This window comes from Tauraco erythrolophus, unplaced genomic scaffold (assembly GCF_009769465.1).
Source record: "Tauraco erythrolophus isolate bTauEry1 unplaced genomic scaffold, bTauEry1.pri scaffold_40_arrow_ctg1, whole genome shotgun sequence".
NCBI lineage: Eukaryota > Metazoa > Chordata > Aves > Musophagiformes > Musophagidae > Tauraco > Tauraco erythrolophus.
In genome coordinates, this window is record NW_028238614.1 from 646,364 (window position 1) to 671,245 (window position 24,882).

The 24,882-nt window shown below is 47.8% G+C and overlaps 2 protein-coding genes across 2 annotated transcripts; one reads left to right on the plus strand and one right to left on the minus strand.

Annotated features, from left to right (window-relative positions):
• Nucleotides 1-12,978: 12,978 nt before the first annotated feature.
• Nucleotides 12,979-13,917, plus strand: LOC147526027 (olfactory receptor 10AG1-like). Its single transcript, XM_086630582.1, is given in 3 exon segments — nucleotides 12,979-13,057; nucleotides 13,060-13,373; nucleotides 13,375-13,917. Coding segments are annotated over 3 exon segments (936 nt in total).
• A 9,342-nt stretch (nucleotides 13,918-23,259) lies between these two features.
• On the minus strand, nucleotides 23,260-24,192 carry LOC104380593 (olfactory receptor 14A16). Its single transcript, XM_009988107.2, has one exon. It carries the CDS (start codon nucleotides 24,190-24,192, stop codon nucleotides 23,260-23,262), a length of 933 nt encoding a protein of 310 aa, XP_009986409.2.
• Between the last annotated feature and the right edge of the window lie 690 nt (nucleotides 24,193-24,882).

Below are 24,882 nucleotides of genomic sequence, written 5' to 3' on the forward strand. Positions count from 1 at the left end.
TTGGTCAAACCCCTCTACTCCAAATCTGCCATCTCCCTTGTCCCAGCTGGCCCTGACCTCCCCAAGTCTTTCATCTTATTGGGAGCCATATTGCAATGACTTTACAGACTTTAAAGTAGCTGTCTCGCCACTGCTGGCCAGTGAAAGGTGACCTCCCAGCCAGCATCCAAGGGGACACAAGGTGCTGCTGTGCTGGAGAGGTCTCTGCTCAGCAGTGCTGGAGGCAGGCGATGCCCTCCACCACCTCTGAGGTTCCCTGCCTGGTGTCTAGCTCATTCTTCAGAAGGGCTTCCGTATGTCCTGGGACACATTTCCCACACGGGTTCTTCAGCTGCCCCAGGGCATCCTGGAGTCAGTGGCCACCTCTGTGTGGATAACAGAATTGAGCTTTGAATGTAGATTTTAGGAAAAACATGAAACTTCTGCAGAAAAGAACTCTTTGTAATATCTGAAAGAGTCTTCCTTTCCAGCATTGCTCATTTTTGAATGAATTTTCATTATTTTGTCAAAGTTTCTTTTTTTAACAGTGCCAAGGTTATGTACTGGCAAGCAGATGATGCTCTCCCTCACTATGTTCCATCTGAACTAGTGGTTCAGATGGAGGAACATTGCTCAGAAAAACTATTGTATTTCTATTGGCACATTTAATCTACTTCTTTCTTGTGCCTCTGCATTTTCTCTTTCCTCTTCCATCTTCAATCAGCTCTTCAAGGGAATGATTCCTTCCACTGTAGAATAACTCATCTTGGTAGAGACCTGAACTTTGTCTTCTCCAACACTCCTACTCAACACATGATGACCTGGATGAGGTATCTCAAAAGCTCTCCTCATCTTGCCGTGATCCACAAAGGAGCTGAAGGTGAGTTCCAACTCATCCTAAAGGGCATTGATAAAGATGTTTGACATTGTTAGCCCAAGTGCTGCTCACAGAGGAATGCTGCCTCCCAGGAGAACTCCGTATTGCTGGGCCTAATTGACTCTCACCCACATCATCATCTACTTCTTCAGTCCAGATGTGACCAATCTGGCTATAAGGTGACCATGGGAGACCAAGTCTAAGGCCTTGTAAGAGTCAGAGTATGCAACATTGCCTGCTTTCCCCTGCCATACACATTCAGGAATCTTTCTCTGTTCCTTCAAGTGCCTGGAGATGGCTGCAGGAGGACTTGCCCCATCACCTTCGCAGGGACTGAGGTGAAGCTGACCAGCCTGTAATTCTCCAAAATCTCTTTCTTGCCTTTCTGGATGATAGGTTGGATATTTGCCTTTTCAGAGGACCTTGGAACCTCCTTGGTTGCTTTGGCTTTTCCAAGATTTTTGAGAGAGGTCTTCTCATGATAATGCTGGCCAGCTCCAACTTCACTTCTCTGTCCCTTCCTGCACCCCAAACCTTCTCCATATCACACACTTCCAGAGGAATGACTGGGACCTGATGAGGTGCATCGGCGAGTCCCGAGGGAACTGACGGATGAAGTTGCTAAGCCACTATCCATCATATTTCAGAAGTCGTGGCAATCTGGTGAAGTTCCCATCGACTGAAAAAGGGGGAACATAGCCCCCATCTTCAAAAAGGGAAAAAAAGAAGACCCAGGGAACTACAGGCCAGTCAGTCTCACCTCTGTGCCTGGCAAGATCATGGAGCAGATCCTCCTGGCGACTATGTCTACTCAGACCTCGCCAGTGCTGAGTAGAGGGGAAGGATCACCTCCCTCCATCTGCCACCAGTGCTTTTCCAGATGCAGCCCAGGAGGCTGTTGGCCTTTGCCATGAGGATGCATTGATGGCTCATGCCCAGCTGCTTGTGCTCCAGGTGGATTCAGCCTAAAGCTCCTAAGACTCATTTTGTGGCTTTTGCCTCTGACATATTCTTGTGGTTTAGCCCGGCCGGCAACTAAACGCCACACAGCTGCTCACTCCCCCTCCCCCACCTTCAGGGAGTGGGGAAGAGAATTAAAGGGAAAAAGGGAAGAAGACCTGTAGTTTGAGATAAGAACAATTTAATAATAAGAAGAATAAGAATAATAAGAATAATAATATATACACATGTGTAACGATAATAACATATAGAAAGAAATGATGCACAGTGTAATTCCTCACCACCTGGTGACCAACATCTGTCCTGTCCTTGTAAATGATCCCGAGACAGAGAAGTCCTGAAACTGCAATCCCAGACAAGTGAGACGCCCGAGAAGAGACCGAGAGTGAGAGAGAGCACTCCAAGAGACCAAGAGTGAGAGCCCCGGAAGAGTAAAACTCACTTCTTCCTTGTCAGCCCTCATCTACATACTGGGCATGACGGCACATGATATGGAATACTTCATTGGCCATTTCAACCCTCAATCCTAAGTTCAAATCATAAGAAGATGGTGAGGGCCTTTGTCCCAGCCATGCTCCCCCCTATCCTGTTGTGCTCCTGCACACTGGCAAGAACACGGCAGCTGGAAAGTCCTTGAGGGCCTCAGTGCCAACTATAACCATCAGCGCACTAACAACATTCTTCTCACGAGGAGTCCCGGACTAAATCCAAAACACAGAGCTCTTCTCGCTGCTAATAGGAAAAACTAACTCTGTCCCAGTCAAAAGCAGGACATGTATCATTGGCCACTGCAGAAGAGAGCTTGGCTCCGTCATCTCTCCAGGTAGCTGTGGGCTCTTACTAGGTTGCCCCATGCCTCCTTCAGCAGGCTAGAGAGGCCCAGTTCCCTCAGACTCTCCTCACAGCTCGTGCTTTAGGCCCCTCACTCTATCTTGGCAGGCCTCCTCTGGATCCTCTCCTTTTGAAACGTGAGGCCCACTGGCTCGTATGGCATCATCTCAATCTACAGACCCATCTCCTCAGGACACTCCTTAACTGGCCAGGTCTCTACCCATGCTGCTGCGTGAAGTTGTTGTGTAGCTTGTGGGTTGAGATAAAAACAGATAATAGGCAAAATAAAGAAAAAAACAACAACCAAACATAAACCAAAACCAAAAGATAGCATCACTTCCCACCTGCCCCAAGCAGACTGATGCCCCGCCAGTCTCTAGCAACAGACCCTTTGAATGACAAAAACTCCCCCTCCTCTTTCTTCTGCCCCAGCTTTTACTGCTGAGCATGACATCATACGGTATGGAGTATCCCTTTGGTCAGTCGGGGTCAGCTGCCCTGGCTGTGTCTCCCCACCAACTTCTTGCCCACCCCCAGCTTAGTTACTTGGAAGGAGCAGAGTCAAAAACAGGGAGGACCTTGACGCTGTGCAAGCACTGGCCAAAACACTGGTGGGTTATCAAGAGTTTTAGGCACAAATGCAAAACAGCTTCATGGAGGCTGCTGCGAAGGAAATTAACCCCATCCCAGCCAGACCCAGTACACTTGAACAGAGCACAGGTGTTACAATGAGTGAGACAATTGTCTCCCTCACTCTTTTGTCGAGGCTCCTCTTTATACTCTCCAGGACACCGCTGGCTGCCGTTGCTACCAGGTCACATGGTGGGACCATGTTTTGGCTTCTGTCCCCCAGCACCACCAGGAACTTTTTTGTAGAGCTACTCCCCAGGCCCTGCCACTGCAGAGCGTCGGTCTATCCCAGGTGAATAATCTCACCTTTATCCTTCTTGTATCTCATGAAGTTTCTGACAGGACAGTCCTCCTGCCTGTCAGGTTTCCCTTGAACGGCATCCCTAGGGCACTGGAATGGTCATCCCAATTTACTGTTATCTCCTAACATGGTGAGAGTTGCCTCCTCCAGGTCATAGATACACGTTAAACTGTCTCTAGGGCCCAGAGAGTCCTCGGTGCTGCCCCACCATGCCCCAGCATGTCCCACTGGCCTCAAGGTAGGGTATGGTCATTTCACCGCTGCTCCCTCAGCCTGATCCTCCAACTGGTGTTTTACCCATCTGCTTCTCTACCCGTCCAGATTGCAATGTCCCAGCTTGGGTACTAGAACACTGAAGCAGACCATGCCTCATGCTCAACTGCAGTCCGTCAGGTTGGCGAGGCATGATTAGACTTTTGAAAGTCCATGACGATGGTCTTTCTTTCAGGTGCCCAGAAACATCACCCAAGATGACTCTGATGTCCTGCTTTACACCAATGTGAGCTTGTACAGCCTGGGGTTTCCTGGGTGGCACTTTTGGCCTTTTTCAAAGATGACTGCAACACCTGCTTGTCCTCTCTCACAAGAGACCTCTGCCAAACTCATGACCTTTCAAAACGGATATTCCAAAGATATATCAATTTTCCCCTGTTCCTTCACTACAATTATTCTGCCTGTTATACCACGTACCTAATTTCTCTAATCTTTCACGTATTTGCACCTGTCCAGGATACAATGACCATTTCTCCAGTCACCTTTTCAGCAGACCGTCTAGGCAAAGGCCTTTTCCACTTTTTTTTCCCAGTTTTGTTCTTCCCTTATTCTTTGTTCATTCAGATGCCTCTCACCAATGCTGCTGTTCTGAGCTTGAAGGAGTAAAAGCTCACCTGTCTTTCACTACTCCAATTGTCTCCTTTGTCAATTCTTTCATTGTGTTTATGTCTGTCTTTTCTATCTCCCTACCTAAAATATTTCTCATAAGATTATGCCTTGTAGAAAAGCAAACTCATGAGAGACTGTTTGTACTAAGCACATGCCTGTGGAGTGTGTTTTACTCTTTGTCAATCTTTGTCATGATTCTACTTTGCTTGCAAAGAGGAAAAATCCTCCTGTGGCTGTGTGCAGCCAGTTCTCTGAGGAAAACAGGTGGGAGATGGTGCAAAGGAGCTGTAACATCCAGCTGCAGAGACCAGTGGAGAAGTCTGATGTAAGAAAAAGCAGAGCAAGACCCAGGAGGACAGTGAGAGAATGATGGTGTTGGGAGGTGACGGGCAAGTTTGTTCATACAGTGTCAGACCTCAAGGAACCGCTTCTCCTACCAGAACGGATCTCTTCAGGAGAAACTTTGGATCATTATCACTTGGAGAATGCTGCTATAACCTCTCCTCTAAACGAAAAAGAATGAAACTATGCCTTTAAAACAAAAAATATTTTTTTATTAGTTGCCCTTTGAAATCTTCCTCCTTAACTACACTATGAAAGAGCTCCAATTAGCTCTACAAGTCTTGAAGACTTTAAGAAAATTACAAGAAGATAAAGAGCTCGTTAGGGCATTTGAGGCTCATTAAATGAACCTCAGGTACTGAGAGAAGACTGAACAAACCTCTCAACAAGTCCAAGTCAGAAGCAGAACCCAAAGTTCCTTGAAGCATTGATTGGCCCCACTGAGGGCCATTACTGACAAAGCCTCCCCAAGGACTCGTTAGAGCAGATCATTGGAGGCCATGATTGCAGGTAGGCAAAGGCCCTGAGCAGGTGGCTGTAATGCTGAGAAAACCCTTTGGTTTGTTTCATGAAGCAGAAAGGCCAAGCCCTGACCCCCAGGCCCTGGGAAGCCACAACCTGAGACCCTCAAATGAATGTTTTGAGTCACTGACCTTGGTGGCAGAGACAACTGCTACAGCCAAAGGGGACAAATACCTCAGTCCTGTCCGACTTTTCAGCCTTGTTAGAGCTCTGAAATTACCTTTGAAGCAGTTGCAGGCTACTACTGTAGTGCCCTGAGCCTGCACTTCACCAGGCTAAAGAAGCCCAAGTTTGTCACCCTATCCACAGAGGTCCCAAACCCCATCCTGGCAGATATCCTCTAGAACCTCCCATCACGAAGGGAAGCTCTGTTGTGGAAAGAAATTCAGAATCATCAAAGCTGGAAAGGACCTCAGGAGGTCTCTAGGTCAACCTCCTCCTCAGCAGGGTCCCCTATGAGGTCAGAGCAGGTTTCTCAGGTCTTTATTCATTTTAGATTTGAAAAGGTTGAAAAGGATGGAGATGACACAAACGCTCTGGGAAATCTGTTTCAGTGCTTGAGTGTCTTGAAGGGCAGAAAATTTTTCATCCTTTCTTTCAGCTGATGCCCATTGGCCCTCATCCTCCAACAAGGCATAAAAGTGTGAATCTGGCTCCATTTTCTTGCTGATAACCAAGAAGATGTGGGAAGGCTGTTTTTAGATCTCCTTGAATCTTTTCTCCTGACTTTGCCCCTTTTCAGCTAAAGCGGACAAGGGCGTCCTGGTTTGCTTTTGGAAAAGCACTGCCAGCAGGCTGGTGGAGGTCATCCTTCTTCTCTACTCAGACCTGCTACAATTTGTCCTGCTGACTCGCCTCAGGGTTTTCTGCTATACCACCTCAATCACACTGCAGCCAAAGCTGCCCGCCACATCTTCCACCACTCTTGCCTTGTCTTCTTGTGAAAGACATATCCAGGAGAGGATTCTCACCACATCGGGTCAGGGATCTCCTTCTACCTTCCCTCTGATGGAGATCTTCTAGCAGAGGTCCATGGTCTTTAAAATCCCCAGTGATTCCCAGGGCCTAAAACTGTGTCCCTTCCTCTAGCTGCCAAAAGGACAACTCATCCTCTTCCCAACATTCCTTTCGCAGCTCGGAGGTGGGTGGAGGTGTGATTTGGTAGCTAAAGGACACGATTTCGCCATCACAGCTGAGGCAGCGGTTGTGATTCATCTCTATCTTCACCAGGCACCCCTTATCCCTGACAACAGGGATGAGCCGTGACACCTCTGTACCACTCTACTCCCCATTTCAAGGATATTGAGGCCTTGTTTGTTCCTGGGAGCAGCAGCTGTGCCTCATCTCAGAGCTGCTCTGATATTACAGCTTATGTTGAGATGTAGCTGAATTTTGGGGGACAATATTCTCCCATTCCCCTCCAATTTCAGTTATTTTCCCACAGTCCTGGCATGGCAGTACTGCCAGGGAGCACTTGGTCTTCCAGAGGAGCTCTCTTTTCCCTTCCACACTCTCTCTCTGAGCCCTTGGGTTTGGTGTTAGCCCTGAGCTCTCTGGCAGCTTGGTCACAGCCCTGTGACTGCAGGCAGGGGCAGGCAATGGGCACTGCTGTGACAGAGCTGGCCTCCCTAAGAGTGGCTCCATCATACCAGGGAATCTCCTCAGGGCAGTGCAGGAAGCCTTAAGTCTGCTTCTAATGTTATTCTCCAGAACGTGCCCAGGAAAATGCTCCAGAAAGAAAACACCAGTGAACCTCCAAAGTGTGTGAGTGTGCACGGTGGGGGCACACAACAGTGTCAATGTAGAGTCAGGCTTCCTGGGAGACACATGAAGGACCAGCAGAGCAGAGTCTGGTCTGTGTCCGTGTTCACTGGGCACCTGGGGAAGCTGCCCCAGGGCAGATGTCACAGACCGGCCAATAAAAACCACCATTTCCAGCACTGGCCTCTCAGTTTATCATAGAATCATAGAATGGTTTGGGTCAGAAGGGACCTCAAAGATCATCCAGTTCCAACCCCCCTGCCATGGGAAGGGACACCCTCCACTACACCAGGTTGCCCAAAGCCTCATCCAACCTGGCCTTGAACACTTCCAGGGATGGGGCATCTACAACTTCTCTGGGCAACCTGTTCCAGTGCCTCACCACCCTCTCAGTGAAAAATTTCTTTCTTATATCCAATCTAAATCTGCCCTCTTCCAGTTTAAATCCATTGCCCCTCGTCCTGTCACTACACACCCTTGTAAAAAGTTCCTCTCCAGCTTTCCTGTAGGCCCCCTTTAGGCACTGGAAGGCTGCTATAAGATCGCCCCGGAGCCTTCTCTTCTCCAGGCTGAACAGCCCCAACTCTTTCAGCCTGTCTTCATAGCAGAGGTGCTCCAGCCCTCGGATCACCTTCTTGGCTCTCCTCTGGACTCACTCCAGTAACTCCATGTCCTTCTTGTGTTGGGGACTCCAGAGCTGAATGCAGTACTACACGTAGGGTCTCACCTGGACCATGAAACAGATCCTCCTGGAAGCTACATCAAGGCACACGAATGACAGGGAGGTGAATAGAAACAGCCACTATGGCCTCACCAAGGGTGAATTGTGCCTGACTGATCTGGGGGCCTTCTATGATAGAGTGGCTGTGTTGGTTCATAAGAGAAAAGCAACTGATGTTCATATCCATGGAGTTGTGCACTTTATGTGCCCATGTTTGTGTAACAGGCAACATCATGGGCTGTGTGTACTGTGCTGGGGAGCAGTGCTGACTCTGCAATAGGATCCTTCCGAATGACAAGTGTGAGCTCCGTACGTGCGTGCACACGTGTGTTGGGATGCGCAAGAGTGGAGGTGCAGGTGCACATGTTCACACTCTGGTGTGTATGTGTGAACTTGATTCCCCTCTGCCCCATGAGCAGTTCTGGGATCACACGTGGGGTTTGTATAATCCCTGCAGACACATCCATCACCAGGCACAGGCCAGTGCGGCTATGAACAGCCCCAGTGCTCTTGAGGTTGTGTTTCTAGGTGGACTTTGGCTGCTGGGAACCTCCCAGCCCCTTTGCTAACAGCCCCACTGCTACAGCCGCCGCTCCCAGCACCTTCTCTTCTCATGCGGTACCAGCATCAAGGTCCAGGGAGTAAAAAGCAAAGTGTCTTATGGTATGGACAGGGAGAAGGTAGAGAAATCCTGCAGGCTTAGCTGAGGCCACCTGTGATGGGATCTGCTCGTGATGAAGCTTCAAGGTGTCTGTGAAGGGAGAGAGGCCTCTTGTACCCAACAACATATTCAGTTTATGAGATCAGCAAATCAACTGTACAGGGCTCTGCTGTGCAGTGTCTGCAGGGAGCAGTAACGGAGGAGCACACGCTGGTGGCACCCTGACTCTGTGGAAAGCCACATGGCTTCTCTACACACAGGGGCAAGAACAGCAGAAAAACTGATGTCTTCTTCCTCAGGAAGCCAGCTTCCTAGAGTGAGTTTCACCTCTACAGATTAGCCGACAGCTTAAAGGTGTGACAAATCTGTTCTGAACAGCCCCAGAGAGACCCAGAGAGTTCATCTGTGGTCATGTTGGCCCTGCACTGGGGAAATCTCCAAGAAACATTCCCTTCTCCTATGAACAGAGGGGCAGCTTCATTATGGGAGAAATGCTGTGCGCTGATTTTCAAGAGAGATATCCTAAATATCAGAAAGAACTGAAAGAAGGCTAAAACTAATCAAGTGTCATCCTCCTCAGCAGGAAAAAGGAGCTAAATGACCTGATGGACCTTTTAATGACCATTAGAATCTCCTTATGGAGAAGTTTCTCTTAGCTGGCAATCAGAAACTTCACTTTTCTTTCTCAGCACTAAACACCCAGGAAGCTCAGCGCACTCCTCTTCAGAAGTAGATTTCACGGCATCCAAGAAAAATCTCCCTCATGGCCCATCTCAGATTTAGTTCATTGCTCTTTGTCCATCATTCTTGAAGAACATCTTCCTTTTCCTCCATAGAAGACAGTTCAAGGTCTCAGAGCCACCTCTGTCTTGAGGACCACATGGGGCCCAGGCTCGGGCTGGGACCCGGGGAGGTGGAGGTACAGAGAAGCCTTTTCTGTTGCAGCACACTGAAGTTAAGCACAGGTTGAACAAGTGTATTTTCTGCTTCCCTGCTCGTCTTTTTTTTAAATTTCATTTTCCTTCCACAAGTCTGGCACTTCTCCTTTGAGCAGCTGCACTTCATTTCTCAGTTTCTCCACTTTTTAAAGCCCTCTGGTTATGCTGGAAGTTGCTGATCGTGCTGACGTCCGTGATTTTGACAGTCTCTCTAAAATTGTTCACGGTGCTGTGGGCGTCGGGGGGGAGCAGTGGCAGCACCTGTGTCCCCACCTTCTCTCCTGAGGCTGCTCACTGACTGTCTTATACCCAGGTGAGAGGGATGGAGAGGTGCCCAGAGAGCCCTATCCAGGTGGTTTCCAGGGGAATGGCGGAGAGAAAAGGGTCAGCCCTGCCTCCTGCAGCACCACGGGCTGAGGAGTGTGTTCCTGCCTCTTGGCTCCTGGCAGCGGCACATCCCCCTTGGCATGGCCTGAAATGCTGAGATGGTGGGGCAGCACGGACACCGCCAGCAGCAGCTGCTGGCATCTGTCCAGCTCGGCTGGGCTCACTGCAAGGGGCTTCCTCCAGCCTGGGCAAACGCTGCCCTGAGACAGTCACCGCAGAAGAAGCACCCTGGGAGCAGAAGAAGTCACCGCAGAAGAAGCACCAGCAAAGCCGGGCTGAGCCGTGCTCTGCCTGTGACCTTGGGAAGCACTGGGACATCTGGGAGTTAGAAAGAACAGGCTGTAGGTGTGAGGGCGTTTTGAAGCAAGCAGGAAATGCTGGTACGTGGACAATCTGCATCTCAATGTTTGCTTTGAGTTAAAGCCTGAATTTAAAATGAATGTGGGTATCTCATAGAGTTTTTTTCAGAAAATAGACGTATTCTGCTTTTCTGTACATTTATATGAATAAGTAGGTAGATAAGAAAACAATCATGGTGACTTTTGCCTCATGCAAAGTCTAATGTTACCTTGCAGCTTTCGAATGTTACCTCTATGAGATAGATAAAAGTCACAGGAAAAAGGCAGGAATACCTTGGAAAAAGAATCAAACGATTAGAACTACATGTTTTTGAGAATTTAGATTTTTCTTTTGAGAAAATCACCCTGTGTTTTCACTTGGCTGATCTGAGTGCTTTTATTACAAGTTTTCTGACCTGCTGCTCTCATCATTAGTCCATCAGGGTTTAAGACGACTGCTCAAAGGCACTTTGCGACAGCTGGAGAGACAGTCGGCATCCTCGGTGCTCTGCCTGGGAGAGGAGATTCCTTCCCCATGTCAAACTGAGATTCTTCAACATCTTTCAGCTGAGCCTCTTCTTCATAAGCAGCAGCTTGCTATTGTGGTGCTGCTCCTTGTAGCTTACAACCTTCAAGTGTGCCCAGCAAGAAGTCTTTGTGCTCTGGGAAGGTGGGAATGCAAAGGGAAGGCTCAGTGCCCCAGGCAGCAGGAGCCTTGCTCTGCCTCTGCCAGGGCTTGCAGGGGGCTGGGAGCACTGCAGGGTTGGGATCAGAGGGGATGGGCCCTCGGCTGGATTTGTAAACTGTCAGAAATCCAAGTGACAGAGCAGCAAGTTTAGGAATGCTGAATTATTCAGGACTCCTTCAGGAGTTATAAAAGCCTGAGTTCTTTAGGAAAATTGGGTATCATGGGGAGATCACCCACTTTTAATCACGTTCTTCTCTGTATGACTGAAAACTGCAGGAAGCAGCTTGATTGGTTGCATTAACATGTCTTTTAACACTCTGAAAACTTGTGATTTATGTATAAGCTGCTGCTTGTCTGTAAAATGTCCCATCAGTGTCACCGGATTCATGGGCAGATGTTGGAGCGTGGATTTTTAAAGAGACTGCACAAAGAAAACCTTGTGTAAATAAGGACTGGAGCTCTAAACTTAGGCCTCAAGGGCAGGATGCCCTTGAAGTTAAGGATAAGAAAATTATGCTGTATGATAAGGGAGTAGTGTTTGCTTAGAGCAGAGCTTCGCTAGGCGGGTGTCTGTTTCAAATAAGCTGTTAAACATGACAAACGTATGTATCATCCAATAATGGTGTAGAAAAGGTGTGGTCTCAGGACTATTGGCAAAAACTGTCTATATAAGCAATAAGAACTGTGCAATAAACAAGACTTCTTGCAGCTAACTCATATTGAGTCATCTCAGAACATCTCCAAATCCCTTCTCCGCAGGCAGAGAGGAGCCTGTTTTCCTTCTGAAGGGATTTGCCCTCCATCATGTAAAAATGAGTGATTCAGATCTGAGAGTCTCCCACATCTTTGTGTGTGGACACAGTGTAAGAGGATGAGCTCTTCCATGTGAGGGAAGCTGGGAATAATCTCTCTCACTAAGGTCTAAGACTCAAGTCATGCTGCCTTGCTGTGCATTGATTGCCTCTCCTTGCCCAGCCCTGCCTTGCTTTGTCTTCCCCCTTTTCATCCCTTTCCTCCTTTTCACCCTATTTCTTCTTCATGTTAAATGAACATGTTCATTAACATTTAACTTCTTCCTGTTTCTTCTTCACTTTAAATTCAGCTCTTACAAGGTGTCATGGGTTAGGCTGACCCTCCCACACAGCCGGTCACTCCCCCTCCCCCACCCCCAGGAATGAGGGAGAGAATTAAAGGAGAAACGGGAAACCCATGGGTTGAGATAAGAACAATTTAATACAGATGATTTAATACACAGTGTAGATACTCACCACCCCCTCGTATGCGAAGCCCGTCTCGTCCCGAAGCTGCAATCCCGGACGAACGCGAGGCCCGAAATAGAGAGGGGCAGAGAGAGAGAGAGAGAGAGTACTCCGAGAGTGGGAGTGCTGGGAGAGAGAGAGAAAGAAAGAAAAACAATAGAGCAAAAGGGCAGCAAGCGGAAAAGAGCAAAAGCGGCAAAAGAGCCAAAGTGCAAAAGCCCCTCGCTTTTATACTGGACATGACGCTGCATGATATGGAATACTAATTGTCCAGTTTGGCCCTCAGTCTTAAGTTCCACCACAAATCACAAGGGGAATCGTGTCCCCCTTGTCCCAGCTATGCTCCCCCCTTATCCCGCCGTGCTTCTGCACTCCGGCACACTGAAAAGTCCTTGGAGTCTCACGTCCAACCACAGACATCAACTTGCTATCAGCATTCTTCTCAGAGCGAGCCTCTGAGTAAAACCAAAACACGAAGCTCTTCTGGCTGTTAAAAAGAAGAGCAAACTCGGTCCCAGCTAAAACCAGGACAACAAGGTCTGTTCTTAAAGGGGCTGATATTTGTCCCTTTCCTTCCTTTTTTCTCATCTATCCCCAGGTAGTCTACTTAATAGAATCACCTCTAAAAAAAAGAATGTCAAGGTGTTTTTATCCATACAACAAAACTCAGTCATTGAGGCTGAAGGATTTTGTTCTTTCCTCTCTTTACAAGCCTCTCTGCCCCAAGCAGCCCCTGTCAGATTTCCGAACGTTCATATGTAGCTCAGTCAAGCTCACGTAACCCTGCAATCACGTGTATGCTGGTGTTTGTCACCTTTCTCTAGGCTTGAAGTGTGTGATGGTGGACAGGACGTCAGCATCCTTGAAGAGCCCGTTGTTTGGATTGCTCTGTACAGAGAAAATGTCCCAAAGAAAAGGCTTGGAGAATGACACCGTTGGATCTGGATTCATTCTTCTGGGATTTTCTGACCATTCCAGCCTGCAGGCCTGTGCTTCGCAGTATTCCTGGTCATCTACCTCGTGGTCCTCACAGGGAACAGCCTGATTGCACTCATCACAGTGGTGGACTCGAGCCTCCACAGCCCCATGTATTTCTTCCTGAGGAACTTGTCCTTCCTGGAGATCTGCCACACGTCAGTCACTCTGCCAAAGATGCTGGTGGGTTTCCTGATGGAAGATGGCAGGATCTCCTTCCTTGGCTGTGCTGCCCAGCTCTACTTCCTGGTTTTGTTTGGAAGCGTCGAATGCCTTCTCCTGGCTGCCATGGCCTACGACCGCTACGTAGCCATATGTGACCCCCCTGCACTACACCCTCATCATGAGCAGGGGTCTCTGCCTCAGACTGGTGGTGGGGCCGTGGGTGGCTGTCGCACCAGTGCAAGTAGGACAGACCTACCAGGTGTTCGCTTTGCCCTTCTGTGCATCCCGTGACCTTCATCACTTTTTCTGTGATGTTCCCCCTCTGCTGGAACTGGCCTGTGCAGACACTTTCTGGAACCAAGTGATGCTGTATGCCATCATCCTGGTCTTTGCAATCATTCCCTTCTCCTTAATAGTGATTTCTTACATTAAAATTATCAGGGCGATTCTGAAAATACCTTCAGTTCTGGGCAAACGCAAAGCCTTTTCCACCTGCTCTTCACACCTCGTGGTGGTGATGCTCTTCTATGGCTCTGCCACAGTCGAGTACTTAAAGCGACGGTCAAGGGATTCTGTAGACACCGACAAATACCTTGCCCTGGTTTACACTATTGTGACGCCCATGTTTAACCCTGTCATCTATAGCCTGAGGAATAAGGAAGTGAGAATTGCCTTGAGGAGAATTCTGTGGAAAAAGTGATACTACAGAATATGGAAAATAGTCTCAGATAATCCCAAAAGTCCCGTTGGGGTATGTGGTTGCCTGAACAAAACCATCCCACGTTTGCTCAAACAAACCACCTGTCCGGCCTGGCTTTCATCATTTTCAAGAAGGGGAAAGGTGTCCTGAGACATTCCTGTCATGTCCTGCCCCACCATGATATCTTTGTGCTCTGGAGCATCTTCAGTGCCCCTAGATACTTTCATGCAAACAGCTGCTTCAAGCTGTGTCTGACCAACGTAAAGTTAAAGGGAAATAGTCAAATCATGGTCAGCAGTCAACGAGGCCCAGAGGGTGACCCAACTGATGAAAAGAGATGACTGCTCTCAGGTTTGAGAAATCATTTGCTAGATCCCATGGACTATCTCCAGTGTCCCTGCGTGGAATCAGCTTTAAAAAGTTAAAAGACATGAAGGTCATCTTCCCCTGCTGTGATGTCTTGCCTTGAGCTGTGTAATGCTTAACTAACTTGACAAAAGAATAAATAAAAAAAATGACCAGGGGGCAGTGCAGCACTGGAATAGGGTCCCAGTGACCTGTGGAGTTTGTCATGGTTCAACATCAGCTGGTAACTAAGCACCACACAGCTCCTCACTCACTCCCCCCTGGTGAGATGGAGAGAACCGGAAGGGTCAAAGTGAGAGAACTCGTGGGTTTGATGGGTAAAGCAGAAGCTGCGCACACAAGCAAAGCAAAGCAAATAAGGAATTAATTCACTGCTTCCCATCAGCAGGCAGGTGTTCAACAATCTTCAGGAAGGTAGAGCTCCATCAGACATATCAGTTAACTGGAAATACAAATGACAGCACTCCCAACATCCTCCCTACCTTCTTCTTCTGCCAACTTTTATTGCTGAGCTTGACTACATATATTCTAGAACATCCTTTTGGTCAGTTGGGGTCAGTTGTCCCAGCTGGGTCCCTCCCAGCTTCTGGTGCACCCCCGGCCTACTCGCTGGCAGGATGACGTGAGAAGCTGTTACCCAACAATGAAGGGGTTAAATTTTTTGTGTAAAAGTTTCATGAAGGGTTCAGTCGGCAGTAGGTGATGCACACACCCCTAAAGGAACTAACAAGATGTTCATCCTTGAAGCTGTCAGGAGTGATTAAAACGGAGACTCTTTATCAAGAACTGTCTGCCCTTGGAGGGAACATCCCAGAAACTGCAGAAACTTTGTTCTCATGTTTTTCTAAACTGTGAACATGCAGTGACTTGGGGGAAAAGGGAATTCCGGCAGGGGGAGATCGAGACCGCCGACTCACGGACCACCTGCCCTAAATACACCCCAGACCCAAAAGAAAGGGGCGGAGGAGAAAAACTGAGCATGCCAAGTAATTTATATGTAAAGCGAGAGAAAATTAACCAATTGTTTCAGAATATGTAAATATGTTATGAATTAAGCATGACTGTAGTGTATAATTAATTTTCTGCCCAGAAGCCAGGTGTGCACGCTAGGAGGAGAAATCCCCCGTGCACCCAGCGCTGCGATAAAGAATGGCGCTTTCTAAACTCTAAAATGAGTCTTGGAAAGTTCAGTTTCCTTTTCAGGTATCAGATCTGGCGACCCAGCTGGGACCCTCTCTGTTCGGCTGCAGGACCCGCTGAGAACAGGACTCCCTTGGGTACCCCCGGGGATTTCTCTGGAGGGACTCCTCACCTCAGTCGGATCACTGCGGGAACAGACAAGGACCATCTTAGAGAAGGTATTCTTTTGGTTTGGGGACTGGTCCATTAGGGTAGCTCTCCGTAAGCCATAAGCTGAAACTTGCGCTGGACGGCGTACCCCGGGCAGCCAGTGCCTTAAAGGTATACTTTGGTTACAGTTGTGGGTTCCAGTCCCACCGGAAACCATCTGGAAGCTGAAATTCTAATGATTGAATCCTCTGTGATTGTTTGTGTGATTCTAAGAGTTGTATTAATTGTTTGTACGGTTGGATATTTTTGTGGTTGCAGTTGTAAAAGTTGTTTTTGTCCTGTGTGTGTGTGACTGAGACGTACTTTTAGTACAAAGTGAGTGCGGAGTCGTGATCCGTGGTTCTGACCTCCCGCGAGGGAAACAGCAGGAGATGGATGAAGCGATAGAAAATAAGAGTGAATGAGTTATTTTAATGACAATTGGTTATATCTAGGAGGCGTGATTTTAATTTCAGTTGTTTGTTTGGTAACAACAGGATTGAGATAATAATCCAGTAAATAATGGGTAACCAACAGAGTGAGGACATTTTATAAAAGAGTCCGTTAGGATGTGTCTTGGAAAGATATTGGGGATCCCTCGGGAGAAAACATAAACTAGAAAACTTTAGTCAAATACTGTAACTGGTGATGGCTGTTATATAAAATGGAAGATGAGGAAAAATGGCTGAATAATAATATCTATAATATATACCAATACTATATATATAATATATAGTATATTATAATACTTATAGTATAACTGTAATGCTTATAATACTTATAATGGAATTGTAATACTTCATTGCAATTGATGCTGTTTCTCAGAAGTAATTATAAATGGGATGAGGTGGTATATATTTTTTTCACTTTAAGATATCATCCTGAGTGGCAAAAGGAATGTGCTATAAATTTTCAGCGTGTCCCCCCCGCCCCCACCTTGTTTTGGCATTGGTTTAAATTAATACTTAAGACCTGGACTAGAAAGATACAGACAAATTGTTAAATGCAGTGACTGAAACAGGGAAACAGTTAATTCTAAGAAAAGCCCGAACTCATGTGCAGGCTCAAATTACAGCCGGAACGCTGGCAGGGGGAGTCGATCACTCTGTTCCCCTCACTGACCTGCACTGAGATCCAAACGATAATACAGATCATCACATATTAAAGCGATATCAAAACTGGATAAAATTTGGGTTAGAGAACGCGATCTCAAAGGCTGTAAATTGGTCAGCACTGTATGCTGTAAAGCAAGAGCAAACCGAAATCCCCACGGAATTCTTAGACAGATTACAACTGGCAAAGCATAAATATACCACCTTAGACCCCTCATCTGATGTGGGGCAGCAACAATTGGTATCGTTGTTTTTGGGCCAGTCGTCAGAAGATATTAGAAGAAAACTCCAAAAACTAAAAGAGCCTAAAGTGCGGAATTTGGAAAAATTAATTGAAGAAGCACGGAGGGTGTACAGGAACAGAGAAAGCAATGAAAGGAGAAAATTAGGTAGAACCATAGCCACAGCAACAATCTTAGCATTAGAACAACGAAGTGCAGGACCCCCTGGAGGCAGAGGCAGAGGAGGGCCTCCGCGGGGATCTCAAGGGGGTTTCCAAAAAACATTGAGTGTGCCTACTGTGGAAAACAAGGGCATTGGAGAAAGCAATGCCCTAAATTAAAGCCTGAGGAGGTTGCTGAAGCTAAATGACAGGGGAATCTACCCTGCTTAAATTAAAGCTAGGGAAACAGAATGAGGAGGTAGAATTTTTAATAGACACGGGCGCCTCATATTCTGTATTGAATCAAGAGCTAACACCTGTAGATCATAATTTTGTAACTGTAACAGGAGCCACTGGCCAGCAGAAAAAGGCTTTCTTTTTACAGCCAATTAAATTTTAGATTGGAAAACAAGCAGGGATTCACCAATTCCTTTATTTACCAGAATCTCCGAAACCTTTGCTTCGATGGGACCTATTAGAGCAATTGGAGGCACAAATAATTTTTGGGGTAAAAAAAAAAAGGTAAAAGTAGAATTCAAAGTAAAAGATGATCGATTAATCAAAGTCTTAAGTTTGGCTAAGATCCAAACCGAAAAACAAACTGAGGGTACCTCAGAGATTAAATTTCTAGATCAAGTGTATCCAGGGGTATGGGCTTCTGAGATTCCAGGTGAAGCAAAGAACGCTGTACCGATAAAGGCGGAAGTAAAACCTGGTTCTGGTGCAGTTAGAATAAAACCATATCCTTTAAGAATGGAATACTGAAGGGGCATAAAAGAAACAAATAAAAAAATCTAATCATATGTATGGTGCTTCTCTATGGGACGTGCAACAAGTTGGGTGGACCCTCGTGGGTGAGGGTCAGAAAGAGGCCACTTTGGGTGTCATCCTGGTGGGAAATGAAGAACCTGCAACCCAATTAAGGAAGTGGTCTAGGCCTCGTTTAAGAAAGCCAAGGATGTCTCCTGATGAATGACCCCAGGTCTTGTTGGAGACTTTAATGACCCTGACATTCACTGTAATGGGAGCACAGCAGAATTCATACTGTCCAGCTGATCTCTGGATCTCTTGGGACTACTTCTTTGCACAAGTGCAAGGTAGGCTGACAAAGGTGATGCTCACCCATACCCAGTCCTTGCAGAAGGAGGGCTGATCAGGGATGTGAAGACGAAAGTGAGCATGTACTGTAGTGACCATGAAATTACGGGGTCTCAGCTCTCCTTCAGGAGCTCTCCTTCTTCAGGAAGCTCTCCTTCAGGAGAAGATTTTAGCCTCTTCAGGGGACTTTTATTGGGAATCTCATAGGCAGCAGCACTCAAGGGCGACAGAGTTCAGACCAGTAGAGCTGATCTTTCTGAAAATCATCTTTCAAGCCCAAGAACTGTCCACACCAATTCACAGGAAAACAACCCAATATATCAGAACACAAGCTTTGCTTAAATGGGATCCCTTTAAAAACCTCCATAGAAAAATGAAAGGATCCAAGAGGCGGATGCAGGGATTAGAGAAGATATTTAGAAATAGGGACAGCTTTAGGTGATGTGTGGACACGGACTCCACAACTCGGAAAGTTGTAAAGTAGGTATGTTTATTGCAGCACTGGGTGCATGGGGGATTGCTCCACCACAAACATGCACACCCGCCGTAGCAGTTTTTCTTGTATTTATCCAGACACACTCATAACTCCCTCCCCCAAAAGGGCAGTCTCTCTCTCGGGAGATCATTTCCATAGTCCTTGCCTCAGGATCCACCTCAGGCTCCTTCTTGACACGCCTCCTGGTGGTCGTGGGCAGGGGTCTTTGGGATGAAGGCCGCAGGTCTTCCTCGCTGTGTGTTTTTCACTTCTTCCCTAAAACTTTTGTTTTGGCTGGGCCCATAGAGCCAAACCGTTTCCCTGGCCTTGAGTGGACACCTGGCTGTCTCCTACTTGTTATTGCTTGAAGACAAATGTTAGTTCTTGTTAGTCCTTATCTCTCCTCTTTGTCTGTTTTTCTCCCTATGGGTCATGAGTTACAACCTTGCCATCATTTATTTTGTCTCTCTTACCGACCTTCTTTCTGGATAGCATTCGACAGCAGGGATTAGTATTTGATAACTTCTAACATTTCACACAGCTATTTCACAGAGCTCTGTATTCCAGAGTTTTATGCAGTCTTGTGTCTGCTCTTATACCTATCCATAGAAATAATAGTTAATATAGTTTTATACCTATACCTATCTATAGAAATAGTAGCTAATATAGTTTTATACCTATACCTATCCCCCATCATAGGGAGCTAAAGCTTCCCAAATGTAGAACCTTGCAAGGCGTTCAAGGGCACCAAGCTGCCGCTGCTTGAGGAACAATTAAAGAAGTAACAGAATGAGTGGCCACTGCTGGATTTAGTAACAGGAGTAGCTAGATCTGAGATTCTCTACGTCCTTCTTGCCTTAGTCTTCTCCAGCAAGGTCTCCCAGGCCTTTGTGCCTTGAGGCAGGACTCCGGAGAAAAACAGTCATCGGTGAATTTGGATTAAGTCAGGAGTTAACTTGAGCAAATACAATCCTCACCAGTCTACAAGGCTGGAGGGGTGGAACCCCAAGGGAGCTGAGAGGGCAGGACAATGCCACAGTGAGGCCACTCTCCATCATCTTTGAAAGGAGATGGAGACTGGGGAAACTCCCAAATGCTGCATGTACTTTCTGAAAGGCCCAAGGAGAGAGCAGGGGAACCAAAGGCTGTCCCCAGAGTGTGGGCACTTGGATCCCATTTCTGGATATCAGCAAGAGAAGGTGACTGGATTTACCGTTGGAAGGTCGTGCCTGGCCTTCCTCTAGACTTTCTCTGATGAAAGGACAGGATTGCTGGACGTGGGGAGAGCAGTGGTTGTCTTTTACCTCTAGGTCAGCAAGGCTTTCAGCATCATTCCCCACAATGGTCTTGTGTCCAAGTCAGGCTTGGGTGGATGTGGTCAATGTGAGTTACTCTGCCTGGAGGTCTGTCGTGGTTTAGCCCAGTGGGCAGCTCAGGCACCACGAGATCACTCACTCCTCAGTGAGGTGGAGAGGAGAAAAATGTAACAAAAGGCCTGAGGGTTGAGAGAAGAACAGGGAGGGATTACCCACCATACATGGCCATGGGCAAAACAGACTCAGTTTGGGGACAAATCAATTTAATTCATTAACAGCTCATTCAGAGAGGATAACAAGACACAAAGCCAGATCTCAAAAACATCTTCCCTCCACCTCTCCCTTCTTCCCAGCTCTACCTCTCTACTTCCTCCCTCAGCGGTGCAGGGGGACAAGGAATGGGGGACTGCAGGTCAGTTCATCAAACGATGTTTCTGCTGCTCCTTTCTTAAAGGAGGACGACTCTTGACACTCTTTTCCACTGCTCCAATGGAGCCTTCTTCATGAGACGGTGCACAGACTTTTCCAATGTGAGCCCTTCCCACAGGATGCAATCCTTACCCATCAAATTGCTCCAGCTGGGGCTTCTTCCCTGTAGAGTCACAGCTTCTTAGGGAGCTGCCACCCACTCTGGCATGGGGTTTTCCACGGGCTTCAGGTGCCTCTCTGCCTCATTATCAGTCTCCAGCATCTCACAGAGACCATTCTCTGCAACCTCCTTCAGGCACAGGCATCTCTGCTCCAGCGTGGGGTTCTCCAAAATCTGTTGGTGGATCTCTGCTCCACTGTTAATCTCCATGAGGGGCAGAGGGGCCACCTGCCATCTCACCACAGGCTGCAGGGGAATCTCAGCTCCAGCACACCTCCTCCCGTTTCATCTTCCCTGTCCTTGGTGTCTGCATGGCCGTTTCGCTCAGGTCTCAGCCGTCTTGACGAACCTCAGCGGTTCTGGCAAGACAAACTGTTCCCAGATGGTGTCCCAGGAGTGGAGCGTGTTGCGGCTCTCCAAATCGCGTTGCTGCAGCCATCTCCAGTTGGGTAGTGGTAGCCCAGCGTGGGCAGCTGCCCGCCCAGGAGGCCAGGGAGCCAGCCACCACCTCTCCTCTCTCTTCAGTGTTGGTCCAGCCCCAGTTCAGGGTCCTTTGTCCCCATATTAAATAGGGCATTCGCAGAGGCGCTGATTGGCTCAGCCCTGGCCTGAGGGGATGGAGGGTCTCACCTGGCCAAAGGCCGGTCCGATCAGTTTTGGAGCCAGGGAAGCTTTTCACAGCTACTTACAGTGGCCATTTCCACAACCCCTCCCGTGCTGACAAACCCCGTCACCTAAAGTCAGTACATTAAGCTTTGTCACAGCTACTTACAGGGGCCGTTTCTGCAGCCCCTCCGGAAAACCCAGCATAGCTACCAACATTCTTCTCATAACAAAAGTCAGACTAAATCCAAAACATGGAGCTCTTCTACCTGCTAAAAAGGAAAAGTAACTCTGTCCCAGCCGAAACCAGGACACTGGCCAATGGGATATTCCATACCATATAACATCATGCTCAGTATAGAGACTGGGGGAGTTGGCCGGGGCAGCACAATCGCTACTCAGAAATGAGCTCGGCATTGGTCCACAGGTGGTGAACAATTTTATAGTGCATCACTTGTTTTGGATATTCTTTTATTATATCATTATTATTATTATTATCATTACCTTTTTTCTTTCCTGTTCTATTAAACAGTCTTTATCTCAACCTATGAGTTTTTTTCTGATTCTCCTCCCCATCCCATTGCAGGGGGTGGCAAGTGAACAAGCAGCTACGTGGTACTTATTTTCAGCTGGTGTTAAATCACAACATCATCTCTCCCAGGAAACGTGGCCATGAAAGGACACTGTCATGTGCCCCCACCCTGCACACTCACACACTTCAGCTGTTGTCCTGGTTTCAGCTGGGATAGGGTTAATTTTCTTCTTAGTAGCTAGAACAACACTGTGTTTGATTTTAGTGTAGGATTTGGTATGAGAAGAACGTTGATAATACACTGATGATTTTAGTCATTGCTAAGAAATCAAGGACTTTTCGAATTCCCATGCTTTGCTAGTGTGCAGGTGCACAAGGATCTGGGAGGGAGCACAGCCGGAGACGCTGACCCAAACGCGCCAACGAGATATTCCATACCATATAATGTCATCTGCGGTATAGAAGATTGAGGGAAGAATAGCAAAGGGGGGCAGACATTGTGATGGTGTTTGTCTTCCCAAAGAACCACTTCGTGCGATAGAGCTAATCTAGGTGGTCCTGCTCAGTCAGGGGTATTGGACTAGATGATCCTTTGAGGTCCCTTCCAATCCCGAACATTCTGTGATTCTGTGATAGAGCCCTGAAATCCTGGAGACGGCTGAACACCTGCCTGCCAACGAGAAGCGCTGAATTAATTCCTTCTTTTGCTTTGCTTGTGTATGCGGTTTTTGCTTCACCTGTTAAACTGTCTTTATCTTAACCCACCAGTTTTCTCACTTTCACCCCTCTAGTTCTCTCCCCCATCCCATCAGGGCAGAGTAAGCAAGTGCCTGTGTGGTTCTTAAACGACACCTGTTCATGGTTGATTTTTCTCCAGTGCATTCTCCTGGGTATGTTCTTGAGAATATCATTAGAAGCAGACCTAAGCCTTCAGGCCCTACCCTTAGAAGATCACCTTTCATGATGGAAACGCTGTTATGGACATCAGCCCTGTCACAGAAGTGCCCATGGCTTGTCCCTGCCTGCTGGCACAAACTGCCACACCGCAGGGCTGTGATAAAGGTCCTGGAGCACGCAGACCTTACACCAACACAAAGGCTCACAACGAGAGCATGGAGGTGGAAAGTGAGCAGCTCAGGAAACACCAAGACCTGGTGCTCCCTGGCACTGTTGCTGTGCTGGGACTGTTCTCCCCTCCACCTCTGCACACAGGAACTGCCCCTGCAGCCCCAGAGAAGGTCTTGGCGAAAGGTTCTTGGATAAACCAATCACTGCAGGGCCCTTGCTTTTGTTTTATAACACAGAGAGCACAACTCGACATTACGCAGTCTCTGGTCACACAGGACAGACGGATACTGAATTAGGAACGGATACTGAATTGTGTGAACAATGAATAATGACTTTTCTTTCTGGACAACATTAGTACTACTAAGAAAAGCTACAAACCAACCAACCAAAAGCAACTACCAAAGACAAGCTGGTCATGGAGTGAGTCAAATTGTGAGTGATACGCAGAAGAAGATGGGCAGTTTATTGCTGCTTAAACACATCCAGTCACCACTTTCCACAGCGCATCCTTGAGCTCGTGGTTCCTCATGCTGTAGATGAGAGGGTTCACTGCTGGAGGCACCACCGAGTACAGAACTGATATCACCAGGTCTAGATATTGGAAGGAGAAGGAGGGGGGCTTCAGGTAGACAAACATGCAAGTGCTGACAAACAGGGAGACCACGGCCAGGTGAGGGAGGCACGTGGAAAAGGCTTTGTGCCGTCCCTGCTCAGAAGGGAATCTCAGCACGGCCCTGAAGATCTGCACATAAGACAACACAAGGAAAACAAAACATTCAGAGCCTAAACAGACACCAACCAGAAGAGGCCCAACTTCCCTGAGGTAGGAGTGTGAGCAGGAGAGCTTGAAAATCTGGGGGATTTCACAGAAGAACTGATTCACAGTGTTGCCGTGGCAGAGGGGCAGTGAAAATGTATTGGCCGTGTGCAGCACAGCACTGAGAAACCCGGTGACCCAGGCAGCTACTGCCATGTGGACACAAGCTCTGCTGCCCAGGAGGGTCCCGTAGTGCAGGGGTTTGCAGATGGCAACGTAGCGGTCATAGGCCATGATGGTGAGGAGACAATACTCTGCTGTGATAAAGAAGAAAACCAAGAAGACCTGCACAGCACATCCTGAGTAGGAGATGTCCCTGGTGTCCCACAGGGAATTGGCCATGGATTTTGGGACAGTGGTGGAGATGGAGCCCAGGTCAAGGAGGGAGAGGTTGAGGAGGAAGAAGTACATGGGGGTGTGGAGGTGGTGGTCACAGGCTATGGTGGTGATGATGAGGCCATTTCCCAGGAGGGCAGCCAGGTAGATGCCCAGGAAGAGCCAGAAGTGCAAGAGCTGCAGCTCCCGTGTGTCTGCAAATGCCAAGAGGAGAAACTTGGTGATGAAGCTCTCGTTAGACATCTGCTGCATGAGGGCATTGGGAACTGTCCAAGGAGGAAAATCAATGTTAAATTACAGCAGACTTTTCTGAGAACAGACCATTCTATCTCATAGAAACACTTCCCCCACCTCTGCCCCTGCCTGTCCCTTCCCTTTCAGAAAGACCTTCAGCAGGTCTCTGTTGTTATCTCGCGCTGGTGCTGACTGAGGGTGCGACTGGGAGCAGGGGCTCTGCAGGAGTCAGTCTTGCCCTGTAGAAACAGGTAAATAGGAACAGGGGGTGAGCTCAGATTAAATCCACTCATGATGTCACAGAGCTTCCCAACATTGTCACTCCCAATTTGTCCAACAGCAGAGCACAGCTGTGGGGATTTGGTTTTGTTCTTTTTGTTCCAGTTTCCTCACCACACCTGAGGAGAGCTTTTAGGGCAGAAATCCTTGGAATTTCGGCAGCACTCCAAGTAAAACCTTGTGGGATCAGAAAAGCCAAGGGACTGTCCCTTAACGGATGATGAGGAGGACCAGTCTGTCCATGCGTCCTGCTCTCAGCTGCCCTGTTTGGGCACATCTTTGAGCTGGAGGACGATCACGCTCAAATATTCCCTGAGAGGAAACTAGACACTGCTGAGAGCAGAGGAATCTGGTTTCTAAGCACAGCTCTCCAAACCCTCCGTCCTGTCTCATTGCAGATGAGGAGGATCTCAGCACTCCCCTCCCAGC

What these genes read in the sequence shown, in the direction of transcription:
- LOC104380593 (XM_009988107.2), bottom strand. Translation starts at nt 24,192, where the DNA reads ATGCAGCAGATGTCTAACGAGAGCTTCATCACCAAGTTTCTCCTCTTG.